The 22,483-nt window shown below is 45.8% G+C and overlaps 1 protein-coding gene and 1 long non-coding RNA gene across 2 annotated transcripts in view; one reads left to right on the top strand and one right to left on the bottom strand.

The window, feature by feature from the left end:
- The window catches only part of iqck (IQ motif containing K), a 132,035-nt gene that overhangs the window by 64,298 nt on the left and 45,254 nt on the right, over window positions 1-22,483 (top strand). Inside the window, exon 6 of the mRNA XM_038819251.1 lies at window positions 462-539. Within this exon, the coding sequence (XP_038675179.1) occupies window positions 462-539 (78 nt within the window). The remainder of the gene's footprint in view (window positions 1-461; window positions 540-22,483) is intronic.
- Window positions 745-13,283, bottom strand: LOC119977983. The gene is made up of 2 exons (XR_005463338.1): window positions 13,160-13,283; window positions 745-1,634 (listed from the first exon to the last, which is right to left on the bottom strand). It is a non-coding gene; the product is annotated as an uncharacterized LOC119977983 (long non-coding RNA).

The raw sequence follows: 22,483 nt of genomic DNA, 5'->3' as shown, positions 1-22,483 counted from the left end.
CTTGCACCATCTCTCGCGCCTCACATTCATCCTATCTATCCTGACATTCCTACTCTGACGAGCGCATGACACAGGTAGCAATCCTGAGATTACTACCTTTGAGGTCCTACTTTTTACATGCCAACCAGGCACTCTGTCCCACTCTTACCGCCTGCCATTGGCATCTTGGAAGGATTTGTTTGAGGTTAATATGAACACAGCTTCCTTGGCCATCAAGGCCTGGGGTGGGAATTGAACGCAGAGCTTCTGGATCAGAGGGAGATGCACAACAAAACCTCCCAGCCTAAGTATCCTGGGTTTAAATTATTGAGGTGAGTTTTTTTTGCCAGAAATGAGATCAGAAATTCAAAATATGGTGTCCTTTTTCTTAAATAATGCATATCTGCTTCTAGGAAAGCATATTATTACTTGTAATAAATGAAAGAAAAACTAATAATTTTGATTTTTTTTTTCATTCATAGCAAGAATCTGAGGAGGTCAGACAACAAATTTGTTGCCTTCAATGAAATTCCTTTTGTTAAGGATTGGCTTAAAGATCAGTAAGTACTTATTCAGTGTGATATAAATAGGTGTTTTTCCATTTGCGTATGACAGGCTCTTTCAAAGCCAACAGATAGTTCTGTCATAAGGGTTATATCAAAATATGTGCGGTGGAAAAAAAAACAGAATTGAAGAATATGGGTTGCCAATTTACTTCATTACACTGAGCTGATAAAGAAATCCAGGAAAACAGGTTACCGATTCGCTGACGAAAGAACAATTTTATTGGAGAGGAACTCGTATGATTCTTAATCAGGTCAAATTTTCAATGATATGTGAAACAATGTTCTCTGATTTGTCAAACACAGCTAATTGTTTTTGAAAATTAACTAGACCACAGAGGGGACTTGGCATTATTAACTTAATGAGGCCAAAGTACATTTCAGAAAGTATCACTAAAAAGGCAATCACCAAAAAGGCAATCACTCTACTAACTTGCTTTTTATTATGATTGGAAGTTACTCTATGGGAATAAGTGGACAATAGCTTTTTAAAAGAAAGAAAGCATGGTTGAAAGTGTCTAATTTTCTCAGAATGTTTGCCAGGAACTTGGAGGAGTTGCACGCCAAGGGCTGAATGGTGGTGCAGGATGGGTGGCTCGGTTCGAGTCTGCCCTCATACCTCCTTTCTTTGCAGGCGTATGCTCCCAATGTATACAATAATTTACTTTTTACAGAAGAAAAAGTTGGACATTCTACTGGAAGCATAATTTTTTGTTTCAAATGAGCACAACACAGCAAGTAACAGCTATAATCGGAAATCATTTCCACCCAGTCCAGCTGGACAAGTGATCAAAGTATAAACAGATATAAGGAGCTACGTTTCAAAATTAATATCATGAAACATTATTGATCTTAATGTCCTTTGCACTCTGTCACAAAACATTTAATTTTACATCAATTTTATTCACTTGATATCGCCCGCTGTTGTTTGGCAATCAATATTTCAAGGTGATTACATCATAAATATGACAGGATCATTAATGGACAAAATCAGTGAACATTCACTTTCACGTACTCATCTTGGAGATATTTCAGAATAGCATTGGCTCAGATCTGAGAGTAACTTGTGTACTTTACCATTGAAACAGGAACCTAGGAGGAGAGAGAATATACATTACTTAAAAATCAGAAGTTAACAAAAGTCAATGAGAAAAAAAATGAAGAAGAAGATAATAACAAACCGTTTCACATTGATAAGCTTTTATTTTGCCTAGGGATGTAATTCATAATGATTGATTTCAATTTATGCTATTTAAGGTGCTGGATATTAGTATCGGGAAATGAACAAGATTTATAAAGGATAAAGACTCCTTTTGACCTTCTCTAACCTCAAGAGGAACATTAGTGTCATTTTGTTTTGTTTAAGCCACCAGACAGCCTGTGGCCTCTCTGTTGAAGTTGGCTATTAATAATGAATTAAAGACCATTTGATATAATGCTGGAATTCATTTCAGTTGGACTTCTAACTATGAGGTTAAGTAGTCATTTACAGAATGACAGAAATGTCTGCAAATATCTAGCAGGCTAGGCAGCAGTTAAGCAGAGAGAGACAGAGCCAACCGGGTGGATTTTTAGGTCCCACTGGCGGTGGCAGGGGATGGGGAGGGTAACTGGGGGAGAGGATGGAGCTCACAATAGTGGTGCAGGACAGTGTGCTGGCTTCCTTTGGATGTTGTGCCATTGGCAGGGTTCCTCAGAACTGGAGAAGACGGGGCTCAGAAACCCACCCTATTTGTGAATGGAGCCAGTTAATATTGTTGACAAGCTCATGGTTTGATGGTTGAAGGCGAGTTTGGAATTTTAGTGGGAGCGCACGGGTTGCATGTTGGGTCAGGGATAGGCGGCAATACAGCAGGGAACAGTCATAGCTGCACTATGATATTAGGTGGGTCTATAAATGGGAGTATGGCTGACAGGGGCAGCCATTGACATACTGAGTGTAGAGATTGTGGAAGCGCCATTTGTACATGTTCGGCCAATGTAGAGGGCTGTGGCTTTGGAAGTCGGGACTCTGACATCCTAAACACGCAGCCAGCCCAGTGGAGTTGGTTTTGGATGATCAATGCTGCTGCTCTTGGCTCCATCAGGGACACTGATGTTTGTATGCCTGTCCTCCCAGCTGATGCAGAGAATCCAGAGAGTGATGATGGTGATGTCAAAACCCACCAGTCGTGTTCCAGTCTCTAGCAAGGTGCCTTTGTGTCAAGCTAGTGGTAACTTTTCCCTGGTTTATGTGTGTGGGTAAAGGAATATTGGGAAATTTAATCATCATCTTGCATTTGTATTGAGATGTTTCTAACTTTTTTGTCTGGTATAATATTGTTCATTTTTTCTGTTTTAGTAAATATTCAAAGTTGATCAACAGACTCCTGTGAATTTGCTCAGTAGCTTTCTTCCACAGTTTCTTAAAACAAGGTTTGGATCAATCACGCCAAGTTTCCTTCTGGGACCTGACTTGTCAGCTTTCTCTTTGCTAGAAGACCCTATTACAAGATGTCAGAAAACCAGTGCCACAGGAGACTGTCTCTATCCATGCAGATCACTAGTCATAGAGAATTGTGCTCTCATAGTGGGAGACCCCATATCTCGCAGCCCTACTCTTAGGGGGCTGGTTTAGCACTGGGCTAAACAGCTGGCTTGTAAAGGCCAGCAGCGTGGGTTCAATTCCCGTACCAGCCTCCCCAAACAGGCACCGGAATGTGGCGACTAGGGGCTTTTCACAGTTACTTCATTTGAAGCCTACTTGTGACAATAAGCCATTTTCATTTCATTTTATTTCAGTTGTCAATAAATTCCTGACCTTGGACTTCTTTGCATCTGGCTCCTTCCAAGGATCAGCTGTGGAATTGGCAATGGTCGCACAACGCTGCATCTCGCTGATGCCTTATTTGTGAGAACTGGTCAATGCCTTCAACTTCATACAGATGGGACCTCACAGACTCTGAGGGCAGTGGGTTTTTATTCCATTGCTGGATTCCCCAGGTGCAAGTGTAGCCACCTGGGTGGCCATGACCCGATTACAAAATGGACACTTTGCAAAGAATGCAGGGAAAATGAACAATGCTGAGAAAGCAAGCAGGTGCAAGGTTTGTCTGTTGATTGGAGCTGTAGCTCCCAGACAAGACTGATACTGCAAAGCCATTACCATACTAATGCGCCATCTCCGGGGACAAAAGAGTAACAATTAGGTAAACGATACTAAAGCAGACACACCAGCGCCAGAGGAGACTAGAACAAAGCCAGGCCAACGGCCACCTAGGGCCCGCCCAGCAATCAGGGCAGCCACCCCTTTATTGGAGGAAATCGATACCGATGATCAGGATACGGTCCAATTAATTGGGACCAAGTTCAAGGCCCGCCCAAAAGCGCGCGAAGCCCCCTTCGGGTATAAGAAGAAGCCCCCGAGAGAGAATCGTTCTTCTTGGCCTTGGCTCTCAGCGACGAGAGGCCTACCTAGCAGCTGCACCCGAACAAGTAAGTCCAAAGTCAACGCACGCTATGAGATAGACGCTCCTAGCTACCATTCCGTACCAACTCAACCCCGGCAGCCTCAGAACCGGACAACAGCCATTGTTTCTCTGACTGAGTGGGCGCTCGAAGCTAAGTATAGGCTTTAGTAATAGTGATAGTTTAGTTGGTAGAGTTTATGCATGAGTATAATTGACTGTGTGTGTAAATAAATGAGCATTGATTTCAAACTTACTAACTGGTGTATTGAGTCATTGATCAGTATTCGGGTTTGAACCTTGTGGCGGTATCGAAAGGTACCTGCCGACTCTTGAGCAAACGTAATTAGAATTAAGGAAGGCGATCATTTTAACCGCCATAAACAGAGCCAATTAAAGAGAGAACACAACGAGCAACACAAGGCATCATCGATTACAACTTTGTGGTCATAAACCGTGATCAGCCAGTGAGATTCAGCAACAGGAAAGGCTTCCACTCCCTCAAGTGTTCAACTGATCTGCGACTGCAACAGGAGCTTCACAGGAGAGTACACCTAATGTCCTGGCAGATGCCATGACTCCTTCATTGTCTGGCAGTCCAGCATGACACAACTCTTTATTCCACCACTCTTTCCCCCACCCTCCCACACCAGCACCCCAAATTACATGGATAAATTCGAGGGCGCAAGAGATAGATGCACGTCCCTTTTTGTGACCTCAAGATGAATCACAGAGGCACTATAGCTGAAGCCATTTGCTCGCATGGGCCATTATCGAGAAGGCCATTTGCCTTCTGAGGATCCGATTCCGGCACCTTATAGTACTCTCCAGCAAGGATCTCGTGTATTGTGATTGTCTGCTGCACTTTCCATAACATAACCTCTAGAGAGGTGTGGACCTTGAAGAGGGTGAGGTACTGGAATGACACGGCTCACCGGAGGAGGCAGAGGAGGCGGAGGAGGAAGATGCAGAACACAGAGGGGCTCATGCTGCACAGGAAAGTTTCCTGGCTGAGAGCAGGGCTCGAGTCTCATTGGGATGCTTTCAACTCGGGAATCACCTGACTCGGGGGGTGTTTCAGCTCTGAGCCCTCTGATCCAGGAGGGTTTCATGGTCTGAGCTCACTTTGAGTTGCCTGTCAGAACACTTTCATTGAATCGCAGCCTGGGATAGATCCAGGTGATGCACGTCAGTCCAAATGTTTCGCCTTCCTCCTTCAATGCTTCTTGCTTCCCTTCACCGTCTCTTCACTCTTTTCCAGTCTCACCTTTGGAAATGTTAAAATCACATGTCTGGCATCATGTGTCAAATTTACATTGTGTTGAAGAAAGGAAGTGTGAGGCAAAGTCCAGTAAATCACTCGGTGCTCTGCCTGATGTGGCAGCCCTCGCTCTCTCCCACTTCCCTGCGGTGCTGCCCAGCCTTGTAGTCTTTGTTGAGGTGCAGACAATCTGCTTATTGACAACTTCTGGTAGCTGTGATGCATGTGGTGTTCATTCTCACTGTGGAGGCCCAGTGGAGAGATGTATAGAAGCTGCTCCACCAGTGATAATGCAGGGGCAGCCTCAGTCATTGGGCCCTGTTACATAGATCATTCCTCAGTCAGAGGGGCCATGGGGTTTGATGATGATGACGGTGCCCCTAAGAGGTGACTATCCTTGGCTGGCTTTTTGTTCTTTCTCCTTAACTCTGCAAATAATCCAATTTTCTTGATCCAATTTTCTTTTGAAAGTTACTATTGAATCTGCTTCAGTCTGTGTATTCTAGAATTCCAAAATCCCTACAGCAAAATTGAAATAACTGGCTTAAAGTACCTAACTTCTTACCAAAAGTGAAATCAATCATCAGAGTAAAATTGATTCATATCTAAAACTCGTATATAGTTTTTACAAAAGCTTTATAAGAATATACCTAAAAGGTGATGATAAATGGACTGGGTGATGCATGCATGTGGTAATTTTTTAAAAAATAAACTTATTTTATATTATTGTACAACTGGCATTCAACTTTAATGTAACTTTATCAGTAATGATATTACGAATGTAGTTGGTGTTATAACAGGACAGGAAGATCCCAGAATGGAATCCTGGTTCAAAAGACCGTAACCGTAACTTTATTTTGGGCAGCACGGTGACGCAGTGGGTTAGCCCTGCAGCCTCACGGCGCCGAGGTCCCAGGTCCGATCCCTGCTCTGGGGCACTGTCCGTGTGGAGTTTGCACATTCGCCCCGTGTTTACGTGGGTTTCGCCCCCACAACCCGAAAATGAGCAAGCCAGGTGGATTGGCCACGCTAAATTACCCCTTAATTGGAAAAAATGAATTGGGTACTCTAAATTTTTTAAAAAAGAAACAAAAAAAATCTTTATTTTTTAGAAAACATGGAGAAGCAGAGTCACAAGAGCACTACTTAGTTTTAGCAACTGGAAGAAACTTTATTATACATAAAAGTTTTACTATGATACAATACTTCTTTACTGTCCCCTTAGCTTCACAAATATACATAGATTTTAAGGTTAACACATGTTACAACATATATCTAGGGCTACAATGGTCTCAGTAACACAGTCCTTTAAACGCACAATTTGGCTGTGGTCAAACACACTCCACTCTGAACCCAAGTGAAGTTCTCTGGATTTCTCCTCAAAATTCCCCAGATGATACGTATACCGTGATCCACCCTGACTGGAATTTTCTGGCCATTCACACCAGTGGGACCTTCTGGTCCCACTCATGGTGCATCCCAGCGGGGGTTTCCCGGCAGTGAGGGGTGCATTCAACAGGAAATCAAATTGACAATGGCAGGACTATAAGATCCTGCCGGTGGCCAATGGCGGTCCTTTTGACTCTGGCGTGGCCGGTGCTTTGTTGCCTCGTGCATCTGCCGCATCCTCGTGTGTCTGCCGTCTCGGCCGCATCCTCGTGCGTCTGCCATCCCAGTTCCATCCTCGTGCGTCTGCCATCCCAGTTCCATCCTCGTGTGTCTGCCGTCTTGGCTGCATCCTCGTGCGTCTGCCATCCCAGTTCCATCCTCGTGCGTCTGCCATCCCAGTTCCATCCTCGTGTGTCTGCCGTCTTGGCTGCATCCTCGTGCGTCTGCCATCCCAGTTCCATCCTCGTGTGTCTGCCGTCTTGGCTGCATCCTCGTGCGTCTGCCATCCCAGTTCCATCCTCGTGCGTCTGCCATCCCAGTTCCATCCTTGTGTGTCTGCCATCTCGGCCGCATCCTCGTGCGTTATGGTGGAACAGTTGAGGAACAGTGGAGAACCTTCCAAGCGATTTTTCACAGTGCTCAGCAAAGGTTTATACCAACAAAAAGAAAGGACGGTAGAAAGAGGGAAAATCGACCGTGGATATCTAAGGAAATAGGGGAGAGTATCAAATTGAAGGAAAAAGCATATAAAGTGGCAAAGATTAGTGGGAGACTAGAGGACTGGGAAATCTTTAGGGGGCAACAGAAAGCTATTAAAAAAGCTATAAAGAAGAGTAAGATAGAGTATGAGAGTAAACTTGCTCAGAATATAAAAACAGATAGTAAAAGTTTTTACAAATATATAAAACAAAAAAGAGTGACTCAGGTAAATATTGATCCTTTAGAGGATGAGAAGGGAGATTTAATAATGGGAGATGAGGAAATGGCTGAGGAACTGAACAGGTTTTTTGGGTCGGTCTTCACAGTGGAAGACACAAATAACATGCCAGTGACTGATAGAAATGAGGCTATGACAGGTGAGGACCTTGAGAGGATAGTTATCACTAAGGAGGTAATGATGGGCAAGCTAATGGGGCTAAAGGTAGACAAGTCTCCTGGCCCTGATGGAACGCATCCCAGAGTGCTAAAAGAGATGGCTAGGGAAATTGCAGATGCACTAGTGATGATTTACCAAAATTCACTAGACTCTGGGGTGGTCCCGGTGGATTGGAAATTAGCAAACGTGACGCCACTGTTTAAAAAAGGAGGTAGGCAGGGAGCAGGAAATTATAGGCCAGTGAGCTTAACTTCGGTAGTAGGGAAGATGCTGGAATCTATCATCAAGGAAGAGATAGCGAGGCATCTGGATAGAAATTGTCCTATTGGGCAGACGCAGCATGGGTTCATAAAGGGCAGGTCGTGCCTAACTAATTTAGTGGAATATTTTGAGGACATTACCAGTGCAGTAGATAACGGGGAGCCAATGGATGTGGTATATCTGGATTTCCAGAAAGTCTTTGACAAGGTGCCACACAAAAGGTTGCTGCATAAGATAAAGATGCATGGTATTAAGGGTAAAATAGTAGCATGGATAGAGGATTGGTTAATTAATAGAAAGCAAAGAGTTGGGATTAATGGGTGTTTCTCTGGTTGGCAATCAGTAGCTAGTGGTGTCGCTCAGGGATCCGTGTTAGGCCCAAAATTGTTCACAATTTACATAGATGATTTGGAGTTGGGGACCAAGGGCAATGTGTCCAAGTTTGCAGATGACACGAAGATGAGTGGTAAAGTGAAAAGTGCAGAGGATACTGGAAGTCTGCAGAGGGATTTGGATAAGTTTAGTGAATGGGCTCGGGTCTGGCAGATGGAATACAATGTTGACAAATGTGAGGTTATCCATTTTGGTAGGAATAACAGCAAACAGGATTATTATTTAAACGATAAAATATTAAAGCATGCCGCTGTTCAGAGAGACTTGGGTGTGCTAGTGCATGAGTCACAGAAAGTTGGTTTACAGGTGCAACAGGTGATTAAGAAGGCAAATGGAATTTTGTCCTTCATTGCTAGAGGGATGGAGTTTAAGACTAGGGAGGTTATGTTGCAATTGTATAAGGTGTTAGTGAGGCCACACCTGGAGTATTGTGTTCAGTTTTGGTCTCCTTACTTGAGAAAGGACATACTGGCACTGGAGGGTGTGCAGAGGAGATTCACTAGGTTAATCCCAGAGCTGAAGGGGTTAGATTATGAGGAGAGGTTGAGTAGACTGGGACTGTACTCGTTGGAATTTAGAAGGATGAGGGGGGATCTTATAGAAAGATATAAAATTATGAAGGGAATAGATAGGATAGATGCGGGCAGGTTGTTTCCACTGGTGGGTGAAAGCAAACTAGGGGGCATAGCCTCAAAATAAGGGGAAGTAGATTTAGGACTGAGTTTAGGAGGAACTTCTTCACCCAAAGGGTTGTGAATCTATGGAATTCCTTGCCCAGTGAAGCAGTTGAGGCTCCTTCATTACATGTTTTTAAGGTAAAGATAGATAGTTTTTTGAAGAATAAAGGGATTAAGGGTTATGGTGTTCGGGCCGGAAAGTGGAGCTGAGTCCACAAAAGATCAGCCATGATCTCATTGAATGGTGGAGCAGGCTCGAGGGGCCAGATAGCCTACTCCTGCTCCTAGTTCTTATGCTCTTATGTTTGCCGTCTCAGCCGTATCCTCGTGCGTCTGCCGTCTCAGCCGTATCCTCGTGCGTCTGCCGTCTCAGCCGCATCCTCATGCGTCTGCCGTCTCAGCCGCATCCTCGTTCGTCTGCCGTCTCAGCCTTATCCTCGTGCGTCTGCCGTCTCAGCCGCATCATCGTGCGTCTGCCGTCTCAGCCGCATCCTCGTGCGTCTGCCGTCTCAGCCGTATCCTCATGCGTCTGCCGTCTCAGCCGCATCCTCGTGCGTCTGCCGTCTCAGCCGCATCATCATGCGTCTGCTGTCTCAGCCGCATCCTCGTGCGTCTGCCGTCTCAGCCGTATCCTCGTGCGTCTGCCGTCTCAGCCGTATCCTCGTGCGTCTGCCGTCTCAGCCGTATCCTCGTGCGTCTGCCGTCTCAGCCGCATCCTCGTGCGTCTGCCGTCTCAGCCGCATCCTCGTGCGTCTGCCGTCTCAGCCGTATCCTCGTGCGTCTGCCGTCTCAGCCGTATCCTCGTGCGTCTGCCGTCTCAGCCGCATCCTCGTGCGTCTGCCGTCTCAGCCGCATCCTCGTGCGTCTGCCGTCTCAGCCGTATCATCGTGCGTCTGCCGTCTCAGCCGCATCCTCATGCGTCTGCCGTCTCAGCCGCATCCTCGTGCGTCTGCCGTCTCAGCCGCATCCTCGTGCGTCTGCCGTCTCAGCCGCATCCTCGTGCGTCTGCCGTCTCAGCCGCATCATCGTGCGTCTGCCGTCTCAGCCGCATCCTCATGCGTCTGCCGTCTCAGCCGTATCCTCGTGCGTCTGCCGTCTCAGCCGCATCATCGTGCGTCTGCCGTCTCAGCCGCATCCTCGTGCGTCTGCCGTCTCAGCCGTATCCTCGTGCGTCTGCCGTCTCAGCCGTATCCTCGTGCGTCTGCCGTCTCAGCCGCATCCTCGTGCGTCTGCCGTCTCAGCCGCATCCTCGTGCGTCTGCCGTCTCAGCCGCATCCTCGTGCGTCTGCCGTCTCAGCCGCATCATCGTGCGTCTGCCGTCTCAGCCGCATCCTCGTGCGTCTGCCGTCTCAGCCGCATCCTCATGCGTCTGCCGTCTCAGCCGTATCCTCGTGCGTCTGCCGTCTCAGCCGCATCCTCGTGCGTCTGCCGTCTTGGCCGCTTCTGCCTCCTGGTTCCTACCGTCTCTTGTATTATTGTTAGCTCGAGTGAGGGGATACTTTTTCCCTGTTTTAGCGGGATATTTTGGGTAAAAGAGCCTATTTTCGGTTTCATAGGAGAACCACCTGATGTGCGACTACTCAGCACATCCCCCTCACCGGAAGTCCCCTTTTATTTACTTTTCACACCGTAACATTCCAGTTGGAATTGAAACCAGAGTATCGGGGACAGCATTTTTGTTAAGGCTGAAGAAATGGCTACAGCCGCAATGTTGAGCTATAGAAAGTTCTGACTTGTCCATCCATGCTGTTGGACAAGCAGTTGTATCGCTTGGATACAGTTAAGGGGTTACATACATGGAAACATACATAGAAAATAAAAGCAGAAGGAGGCCATTCAGCCCTTCGAGCCTGCTCCACCATTAGATAGATAGATAGAGAAATACAGCACAGAACAGGCCCTTCGGCCCACGATGTTGCGCCGAACTTTTGTCCTAGATTAATCATAGAATTTTGGACAATTTTTCATGGCCAATCCACCCAACCTGCACATCTTTGGACATTCATTATAGTCACGGCTGCTCATCAAGTTCAATACCCGGATCCCATCTTCCCCCTCATATCCTTGGATCCCTTTAGCCCCAAGAGCTATATCTAATTCATTCTTGAAGTTACACAAGGCTTTCGCCACAACTACTTTTTGTGGTAGTGAATTCCACAGATTCACCACTCTCTGGGTGGAGAGAGTTGATGTTGCATCATTTTGTTTGATTGTGCTGCTGCACAAATAAACAATGAATCAACCTGTACCAAGAAATCTAAACTGTGACAACAGAAATTTACAGGGTATATATGATGGGATGAAAAGGGTGCTTGATCTTGCCATCATCAAAGTTGTCCGTCTGTAATCAGCAGATGGTGACAAGTTCACCAACACAAACAAACAGATATCCTGCTGGCTTCAACACACTTGTCAGCATTACTTTAAAAAAAACACATTTGTTTATGGATTGTGGTGTCGCTGACTGGACCAGCATTTATTGTCCATCTCTAATTGCCCTTGAGAAGATGGCGGTGAGCTGTCTTCTTTAACCGCTGCAGTCCATGTGGTGTAGTTAGGAAGGGACGTCCAGGATTTTTACCCAGTGACAATGAAGGAATGGCGATATATTTCCAAGTCAGGATGGTGAGTGGCTTGGAGGGGAACCTCCAGATGGTGGGGTTCCCAGGTATCTGCTGTTCATGTCCCTCTAAGTGGTAGAGGCCGCAGGTTCAAGAGGTGCTGCCCGAAGGAGCCTGGGTCTGTTGTGCAGTCCACATTGTGGATGGTACTCACTGTTACCAGTGTGCTTCAGTGGTGGCAGGAGTGAATGTTGAAGGTAGTGAATTAGGTGCTAATCAAGCTTTGTCCTGGATGGTGTTGAGCATCTTGAGTGTTGTTGGAGCTGCACTCATCCAGGCAAGTGGAGAGTATTCCCATCACACTCCTGACTTGTGCCTTGTAGATGGTGGACAGGCTTTGGGGAATCAGGAGATGAGTTACTCGCCACAGAATTCCCAGCCTCTGACCTGCTCTTGTTAGGCCATAAGAAATAGGAAGAGGACTAGACCACTTGGCCCCTCGAGCCTGCTCCACCATTCAATAGGATCATGGCTGATCCAACATTCCTCACATTCACTCTCTTGCCCTTTCCCCATAACCCTTGATTCCCTTACTGATCGGAATCTGTCTATCTCAGCCTGAAATCTACACACGGACTCTGCCCCCACAGCTCTATGATCAGAAGTTCCAAAGACTCACCACCCTCAGAGAAGAAATTCCTCCTCCTATCAATCTGAAATTGGCCCCTCTTTATTCTGAGACTGCGCTGTCTGGTCCTGTACAACCCCATGAGGGAGAACATTCTATCAGCATTTACCTTGTAAGTCCCTTAAGAATCCTATATGTAAATATAGTATTTATATGGCTAGTCCCAGTTCAGTTTCTGGTCAAGAGTAACTCCAATATTGTTGATAGTGGGGGACTCAATGTAGGCAATGCCATTGAATGTCAAGAGGAGAGTGGTTAGATTCTCTCTTGTTGGACATGGTGATTGCCTGGCACTTGTGTGGCGTGAATGTTACTTGCCACTTATCAGCCCACGCCTGAATTTTGTCCATGTTTTGCTGCAGTTAGACATGGACTGCTTCAGCAGCTGAGGAGTCACGATTAGTGTTCAACATTGTGCAGTCATTCACAAAAATCTCCACTTCTGACCTTATGATGGAAAGAAGGCCATTGGTGAAGCAGCTGAAGATGGTTGGGCCTAGGACCCTACCCTGAGGAACTCCTACAGTGATGTCTTGGAGCTGAGATGACTGACCTCCAACCATCACAACCAGAGATGGAGTTGAGGTGTTGGAGGAAGCTCACAAGCCTCCAAACAACCCATCGACCTAACCCTTCATGCACCACCTGCCCCGCACAGTCTGCAGAACGCACATATTTGTGTGAGCCATTTCAGAACCTGTTGAATCGGCGTGGAACTATTTAATCCTCAATCCTGAGGGACTGCATAAGAAAAACTAATTCCCACAATCTAGTCATTAATTTAACTGTATTCCATTCCTCAGCACTTTCATCACGAGAACATTAGCATTTGATGTGCAAGGTACCTTGTTTACTTGTATCCGTAGCTCAGAGTCGGTGATTTTGTAACTCATTCCAGCTAATAATGAGGAATGATGCTTAGCAGCTTGATGCTATTTTGATGAGTTCTCTCTTACTGTCACAACCTATTACCTTCCAGAGCCTTCCTATTCCCTATAACTCTCATTTTTATAATGCACAATCTCCTGAATTAAATTTAGTTTCAGATGGTTTTGTAGAATGTGCTGTTTGAATTTTCCCCATCATCCTAGCCTCAATCAAATGCATGAAATGCTCTGCATTTAAAACATTCAACTGCGCAGATAAAATGCAGCTGATTAGTATTTCTATCACACAGCACAGAAGGCAATTTGGGATTTCGCTCACAGACTAATTGATATTGACATCTCCTCCAACCGTCTGCAATGAATCTTTTGCATGAACATCCCATGCGAGGACAGTTAATTTGCTGATCAGTTATGTTTTATGCAGCATTTCATCAATCGCCGCATGATTTCTTTCAGAGTCCATTGCTGGAAGGAGTTTTAGTTGTGTTATTTATCAGCATGATACGTCTGCAAACTAATCATTAGCTAATTCTCCTCCATTATCAGAAACTTTGCCTGTGTCTCCAGTCTGATCCCTCTCCATTTCTCCATAATTTTGTTTATCATAACCGTTTGTCCTTATTATTGTAGACAGAATAAAGAAAAAGGGCAGCACGGTAGCATTGTGGATAGCACAATCGCTTCACAGCTCCAGGGTCCCAGGTTCGATTCCGGCTTGGGTCACTGTCTGTGCGGAGTCTGCACATCCTCCCCGTGTGTGAGTGGGTTTCCTCTGGGTGCTCCGATTTCCTCCCACAGTCCAAAGATGTGCAGGTTAGGTGGATTGGCCATGCTAAATTGTCCTTAGTGTCCAAAATTGCCCTTAGTGTTGGGTGGGGTTACTGGGTTATGGGGATAGGGTAGGAGGTGTTGACCTTGGGTAGGATGCTCTTTCCAAGAGCCGGTGCAGACTCGATGGGCCGAATGGCCTCCTTCTGCACTGTAAATTGTATGTAAAAAAAATCTGGTCACCAGGTCTACAAAATTTTAAATGAAAATATTGACTTTGCCCCATAATTTTAGATCCATGCTAACTACTTCGCTAAAGTCATGGATCAATGGAAGCTTTTTTTTTTACAATCTTTATTGTCACAAGTAGACTTACATTAACACTGCAATGGAGTTACTGTGAAAAGCCCCTAGTCGCCACACTCTGGCGCCTGTTCGGGTGCACGGAGGGAGAATTCAGAATGTCCAAATTACCAAATAGCACGTCTTTTGGGACTTGTGGGAGGAAACCGGAGCACCCGGAGGAAACCCATGCAGACACGGGGAGAACGTGCAGACTCTGCACAGATAGTGACCCAAGCCGGGAATCGAGCCTGGGACCCTAGCGCTGTGAGGCCATGGTGCTAACCACTGTGCTACCGTGTGGTAATGTCCTCTGGTATCTTTACAGATTTCCCACTTCTCACTGGTCTCTTCCATAGATTCATGTACAGCTCATCAGCCACACCCACATCTTGCAGCAGGATTTCTCTGATTCTTATCACCTGATGCCACTTGTCTAATGTTCTGATGAGAAAGATCATGATTTGTTAAGGGGTTACAATAATGTCCTGACTGGGTAAACTGCAGATCTACTCATTTTCCAATAATAATTCTTGTATCATGCTCCATGTCAACTTTAATTTGTGTTTAATTTGGATGGAATCACAACTGCCTTTAGTGATTCAACATAAACTAAATCAGCAGGGGCATGGGAACCTGGATTGTAGTTTTGAGGTACGGGAGATTGAGAGTATAGAGGTCAGGAGCACAGATTTGACTTCGCAGGAGGGTGCCAGTGTTCAGGTAGGTGGTTTGAAGTGTGTCTACTTCAATGCCAGGAGTATACGAAATAAGGTAGGGGAACTGGCAACATGGGTTGGTACCTGGGACTTCGATGTTGTGGCCATTTCAGAGACATGGATAGAGCAGGGACAGGAATGGTTGTTGCAGGTTCTGGGGTTTAGGTGTTTTAGTAAGCTCAGAGAAGGGGGCAAAAGAGGGGGAGGTGTGGCGCTGCTAGTCAAGGACAGTATTACGGTGGTAGAAAGGATGCAAGATGGGGACTTCTTCTGAGGTAGTATGGGCTGAGGTTAGAAACAGGAAAGGAGAGGTCACCCTGCTGGGAGTTTTCTATAGGCCACCGAATAGTTCTAGGGATGTAGAGGAAAGGATGGCGAAGATTATTCTGGAAAAGAGCGAAAGTAACAGGGTAGTTGTTATGGGAGACTTTAACTGTCCAAATATTGACTGGAAAATATATAGTTCGAGTACATTAGATGGGTCGTTCTTTGTACAATGTGTGCAGGAGGGTTTCCTGACACAATATGTTGACAGGCCAACAAGAGGTGAGGCCACATTGGATTTGGTTTTTGGTAATGAACCAGGCCAGGTGTTTGATCTGGAGGTAGGTGAGCACTTTGGAGACAGTGACCACAATTCGGTGACCTTTACATTAGTGATGGAAAGGGATAAGTATACCCCGCAGGGCAAGAGTTATAGCTGGGGGAAGGGCAATTATGATGCCATTAGACATGACTTAGGATGTGTAGGTTGGAGAAGTAGGCTGCAAGGGTTGGGCACACTGGATATGTGGAGCTTCTTCAAGGAACAGCTATTGCGTGTTCTTGATCAGTACGTACGAGTCAGGCAGGGAGGCAGGGGTCGAGCGAGGGAACCGTGGTTTACCAAAGAAGTGGAATCTCTTGTTAAGAGAAAGAAGGAGGCCTATGTGAAGATGAGGCGTAAAGTTTCAGTTGGGGCGCGTGATAGTTACAGGGAAGCGAGGAAGGATCTAAAGAGAGAGCTAAGACGGGCAAGGAGGGGACATGAGAAGTCTTTGGCAGGTAGGATCAAGGAAAACCCAAAAGCTTTCTATAGGTATGTCAGGAATAAAAGAATGTCTAGGGTAAGAGTAGGGCCAGTCAAAGACAGTGGTGGGAAGTTGTGTGTGGAGGCTGAGGAGATAAGCGAGATACTAAATGAATACTTTTCATCAGTATTCACTCAGGAAAAAGATAATGTTGTGGAGGAGAATGCTGAGACCCAGGCTATTAGAATAGATGGTATTGAGGTGCGTAGGGAAGAAGTGTTGGCTATTCTGGACAAGGTGAAAATAGATAAGTCCCCGGGGCCTGATGGGATTTATCCTAGGATTCTCTGGGAAGCCAGGGAAGAGATTGCTGAGCCTTTGGCTTTGATTTTTATGTCATCATTGGCTACAGGAATAGTGCCAGAGGACTGGAGGATAGCAAATGTGATCCCTTTGTTCAAGAAGGGGAGTAGAGATAACCCCGGTAACTATAGGCCGGTGAGCCTCACGTCTGTTGTGGGTAAAGTCTTAGAGAGGATTATAAAAGATACGATTTATAATCATCTAGATAGGAATAATATGATTAGGGATAGTCAGCATGGTTTTGTGAAGGGTAGGTCATGCCTCACAAACCTTATCGAGTTCTTTGAGAAGGTGACTGAACAGGTAGGCGAGGGTAGAGCAGTTGACGTGGTGTATATGGATTTCAGTAAAGCGTTTGATAAGGTTCCCCACGGTCGGCTATTGCAGAAAATACGGAGGCTGGGGATTGAGGGTGATTTAGAGATGTGGATCAGAAATTGGCTAGTTGAAAGAAGACAGAGAGTGGTGGTTGATGGGAAATGCTCAGAATGGAGTTCAGGTACGAGTGGCGTACCACAAGGATCTGTACTGGGACCGTTGCTGTTTGTCATTTTTATAAATGACCTAGAGGAGGGCGCAGAAGGATGGGTGCGTAAATTTGCAGACGACACTAAAGTCGGTGGAGTTGTAGACAGTGCGGAAGGATGTTGCAGGTTACAGAGGGACATAGATAAGCTGCAGAGCTGGGCTGAGAGGTGGAAAATGGAGTTTAGTGTGGAGAAGTGTGAGGTGATTCACTTTGGAAAGAATAACAGGAATGCGGAATATCTGGCTAATGGTAAAATTCTTGGTAGTGTGGATGAGCAGAGGGATCTCGGTGTCCATGTACATAGATCCCTGAAAGTTGCCACCCAGGTTGATAGGGTTGTGAAGAAGGCCTATGGTGTGTTGGCCTTTATTGGTAGAGGGATTGAGTTCCGGAGCCATGAGGCCATGTTGCAGTTGTACAAAACTCTAGTACGGCCGCATTTGGAGTATTGCGTACAGTTCTGGTCGCCTCATTATAGGAAGGACGTGGAAGCTTTGGAACGGGTGCAGAGGAGCTTTACCAGGATGTTGCCTGGTATGGAGGGAAAATCTTATGAGGAAAGGCTGATGGACTTGAGGTTGTTTTCGTTAGAGAGAAGAAGGTTAAGAGGTGACTTAATAGAGGCATACAAAATGATCAGAGGGTTAGATTGGGTGGACAGTGAGAGCCTTCTCCCGCAGATGGAGGTGACTAGCACGAGGGGACATAGCCTTAAATTGAGGGGTAATAGATATAGGACAGAGGTCAGAGGTAGGTTTTTTACGCAAAGAGTGGTGAGGCCGTGGAATGCCCTACCTGCAACAGTAGTGAACTCGCCAACATTGAGGGCATTTAAAAGTTTATTGGATAAGCATATGGATGATAATGGCATAGTGTAGGTTAGATGGCCTTTAGTTTTTGACTTCCCATGTCGGTGCAACATCGTGGGCCGAAGGGCCTGTACTGCGCTGTATCGTTCTATGTTCTATGTTGTCGTCGCCAAACTTAAAGCAAGTCGTACCCTTATATTTCTCAACTTTGTGTCAATCCTAACTAAGTAATTAGTTCTACATACCAGTAACCTTCAAGCATAGTTAAAGAAGTGAATGACTAATAGATCCATCATAGAAATAAAACTCTTGGACAGAATTTAACGGGGTGGGAATGGGTGATGTGGGTGCAAGTTGAAACGGGTGTAACGCTTGCTTCCATCCAGTCCCAACACTTCCATCACTTGCTGGCTGGTTTATTCACAGTCGAACAGTGGGAATTACACCTACAGAGACCCAGAGCTGCCTTGGAGACCATGACAAGGACAGGCGCTCGGGCAAAAGACATTGCAGTGTCAGCCTGGTCAAATTGTGGTGGGCTTGGGGGAGGGGGGGATGCTGGGGGAGCTGGAGCATAAAGCCATAAAGCCAGAAGTGAGTAAAGTTTAAGGCAGTGAAAGGCTGCACAAGGCAGGGGGATTCAGCGATCCTGCCAGCCCCATTGCACCTGAATGACTGAGAGTCACTGGAAGTTGAGGACAGAAGCTCAAAAAGCACAAGAAAGTTCACAGAGTCAAACACAACCATCCTCCACCAGCGATGGCAGAGGAATATCAGTCACTGCTTTAGTGGAGAGCCTTAACTCCTATAAACCAGCCACTCAGTTGAGCAGGAGGTGAGAATAACTCTAGTATCTAAGAGTGCCTGAACAGGTATGCAGCCTGGCTACTCCTAGAGCACTGTGCACACACCTCCAGGATGCACAGATGATGTTCACAGACAATCTGGAAGTTCAAGGAGCAAAAATGTTTCTGTTTAATAAGTAATAATAATCTTTATTGTCACAAATAGGCTTACATTAACACTATAATGAAGTTACTGTGGAAATCCCCTGGTCGCCAAATTCCGGCGCCTGTTCGGGTACACTGAGGGAGAATTCAGAATGTCAAATTCACCTAACAAGCAAGTCTTTTGGGATTGTGGGAGGAAACCGGAGCACCCGGAGGATACCCACACAACCACGGGGAGAACGTGCAGACTCCGGACAGACAGTGACCCAAGCCAGGAAGCCAGGAATCGAACCTGAGTCCCTGGCACTGTGAAGCAACAGTGCTAACCACTGAGTTACCATGCTGTCCCTGATGGCTGGCCTGTACTTTCCCTAATGGCCGCACGTGTGCTATTGATGGTCCTCTGCATTTTAGGGCAGTCTGCAATAGCCCCAAAGCTTCTCAGTCTCTCAGACTAGCTTTCGTCATCAGTATCCGAGTTACAAGTTTAATTCAGCTGTGAACTGAAGATTGCAAAACGCTGTAAAGATTCCTTGCAGAGCCTTGAATGGACCCAGAAATATCGAAGGTTAGGGCCTCCATTACCTTCAGTGCCAGGGATGGCCACCCACACGTTTGGAACTGATCTCTCCAGCAAACACATCACCGATACAATCTTCCTGAAGAGACAGAGCCTCCTGCAACGCTGGTGCTCACTCATCCGAAAGGAATTGGAGTACTGCTTGTGCATCCTTTCTCTAGGGTGCCGTTTCTCCCTGGGCTTCCCTACCCACGCTCCCCTTACTGGCCGTCTGGCTCTTCAGCATCACCAGGACATACATGTTACTGGCAGCTTGTTTGTTGCTGCAACAGCCAGTAGCCCACTATTCTCTCCTTTGTATCAACAAAAAAAATAGGAGCGAACATAGAGTTGGTCATTCGGCCCCTCGAACGTGCTCCACCATTCAATAAACTCCTGGCTGAACTGTTTATGTTTTGAATTTCACATTCCATTACCCCGATAACCTTTGATTGTGTAACAAGAATCTTTCTACCTCTGCTGTAAAAATACTCAGTGACCCCGCCTACACCACCTTGTGAGGCAGAGAGTTCAGAGTCATACAGCCCTCTCCTCATCTCTGTCCTGTAAGGGTGACCCCTAATTTTAAAACACTGTCCCTGAGTTTTGGACCCAGTGCAAGGCAAAACATCCTTCCCTCTTCCTCAATGGCAGAGTCTCCTCTGGAGTGGACTAATCCTGTGGGACCTTGGTCTCCTGTTGCTGCAGGCTGCCCTGTAATTCCTCCTCCTTGTCTCAAACCCCTCTTTCGATGAGCCTCTTACTGGCTCAGCAGCAAAACTAGCTCTACCAGAAAATAGTCACAAGACAACTTCACTGACTTCTGCTGCAGATTGAGCTGTAGTCTCCTGCTCTTCATCGCTTTCCTCTCTTCTGCAGATATTTATCCCACCCTGGAGCCCTTTGGGGCACCTTATATGATTCCTGTTGCCCTTGCAACCTGTGCAACCACTGTTAAATCTCACTGATTGCTTTAAATTCTATGAAACAACTGCTTCATTGGCCTTAAATGGAAGGTCAGCGGGTTTCTGACTTTTATGCCCTTAGGGTAACGTATTGGCATAGATAGATGATTGACCAGTTAATAAGAAACAGAGGGTAGGCATAAAAGGGTATTTTTCTGGTTGGCAAGATGTACTGAGTGATATTCCACAGGAACCAATGCTGGGGCGTTAATGTTTTACAATTTATATAAACTACTTGGTTGAAGGGACTGAAGGTACGTTTGATAAATTTGCTGATGACACAAAGATAGTAGGAAAGTAAGATGTGAAGAGGACATAAGGAGGTTACAGAGGGACATGGATACATTCAGTGGGTGGACAAAGATCTGGAAAATAGAGTGTAATGTTGGCAAATGTGAAATTGTCCATATTGCCAGGAAAAATAAAAAAGAAACTTATTATCTAAATGGTGAGATTGTAGAATTCTGAGTGATCTGAATGTCCTAATGCTTGAATCACAAAAGCTTAGTATGAAGACACAGCAAGTAATTAGGAAAGCTAATAGAATGTTATCAATTATTATGAGGGGAATTGAATATCAAAGTAGGGAGGTTTTGCTTCAGTTATACAAGACACTGGTGAGACCACATCTGGAATATTGCGTACAATATTGGTCTCCTTATTTAAAGAATGATGTAAGTGCATTGGAAACAGTTCAGGGAATGTTTACTAGACTAATGTCAGGAATTGGGTATTGATAGGGTAGTTGTAAAGAAGATGTTTCCTCTTGTGGGAGAACTAGGATGCACTGTTTAAAAATAATGGGTACCAAGGGCAATGTGCCCAAGTTTGCAGACGACACTAAGATGAGTGGTAAAGTGAAAAGTGCAGAGGATACTGGAAGTCTGCAGAGAGATTTGGATAGGTTAAGTGAATGGGCTAGGGTCTGGCAGATGGAATACAATGTTGACAAATGTGAGGTTATCCATTTTGGTAGGAATAACAGCAAACGGGATTATTATTTAAATGATAAAATATTAAAACATGCTGCTGTGCAGGGAGACCTGGGTGTGCTAGTGCATGAGTCGCAAAAAGTTGGTTTACAGGTGCAACAGGTGATTAAGAAGGCAAATTGAATTTAGTCCTTCATTGCTAGAGGGATGGAGTTTAAGACTAGGGAGGTTATGCTGCAATTGTATAAGGTGTTAGTGAGGCCACACCTGGAGTATTGTGTTCAGTTTTGGTCTCCTTACTTGAGAAAGGACGTACTGGCACTGGAAGGTGTGCAGAGGAGATTCACTAGGATAGTCCCAGAGCTGAAGGGGTTAGATTATGAGGAGAGGTTGAGTAGACTGGGACTGTACTCGTTGGAATTTAGAAGGATGAGGGGGAATCTTATATAAACATATAAAATTATGAAGGGAATAGATAGGATAGATGCGGGCAGGTTGTTTCCACTGGCAGGTGAAAGCAGAACTAGGGGGCATAGCCTCAAAATAAGGGGAAGTAGGTTTAGGACTGAGTTTAGGAGGAACCTCTTCACCCAAAGGGTTGTGAATCTATGGAATTCCTTGCCCAGTGAAGCAGTAGAGGCTCCTTCATTAAATGTTTTTAAGATAAAGATAGATAGTTTTTTGAAGAATAAAGGGTTTAAGGGTTATGGTGTTCGGGCCGGAAAGTGGAGCTGAGTCCACAAAAGATCAGCCATGATCTGATTGAATGGCGGAGCAGGCTCGAGGGGCCAGATGGCCTACTCCTGCTCCTAGTTCTTATGTTCTTAAGGGTTGCCCATTGAAGACAGGAATGAGGCGAATTCTTTTCTCTCAGAGGATTGTGAGTCTTTGAACTAAATGGCGGTGAAAGCAGAGGCGTTGAATATTTTTAAGGTGGCGGTAGATAGATTGTTGATAAGCAAGTGGGTGAAAGGTTATAGGGGATAGGTTGGAATGTGGAGTTGAGGTTACAAGAGTGAGCGAAAGAGTGGGGCTGGTTTTTCTCAGTACGCTAGACAGCTGGTTTGTGATGTAGAACAAGACCAGCAGCGCGGGTTCAATTCCCGTACCAGTTAAGAATTCTGAATTCTCCCTCCCTCCCGAACAGGCGCTGGAATGTGGCGATCTCGGAGTTCTGGCTGTGGGGGCCATCTGGTGGGGGGGCAGGGGGATCCAACTCCGGGGGGGGGGGGGGCCTCCACGATGGCCAGGCCCGCGATCGGAGCCTATCGATTGGCGGGTGGGCTAATTCCGGAGGGGGGGGGGGCTATGTTCCTCCGCGTCGGGCCCCTGTAGG

The sequence above is a fragment of the Scyliorhinus canicula genome, chromosome 15 (assembly GCF_902713615.1).
Source record: "Scyliorhinus canicula chromosome 15, sScyCan1.1, whole genome shotgun sequence".
In the NCBI taxonomy this organism is placed as follows: domain Eukaryota; kingdom Metazoa; phylum Chordata; class Chondrichthyes; order Carcharhiniformes; family Scyliorhinidae; genus Scyliorhinus; species Scyliorhinus canicula.
The sequence above is the reverse complement of the archived record's forward strand: the minus strand, read 5'-3'. Positions and strand labels throughout refer to the sequence as shown.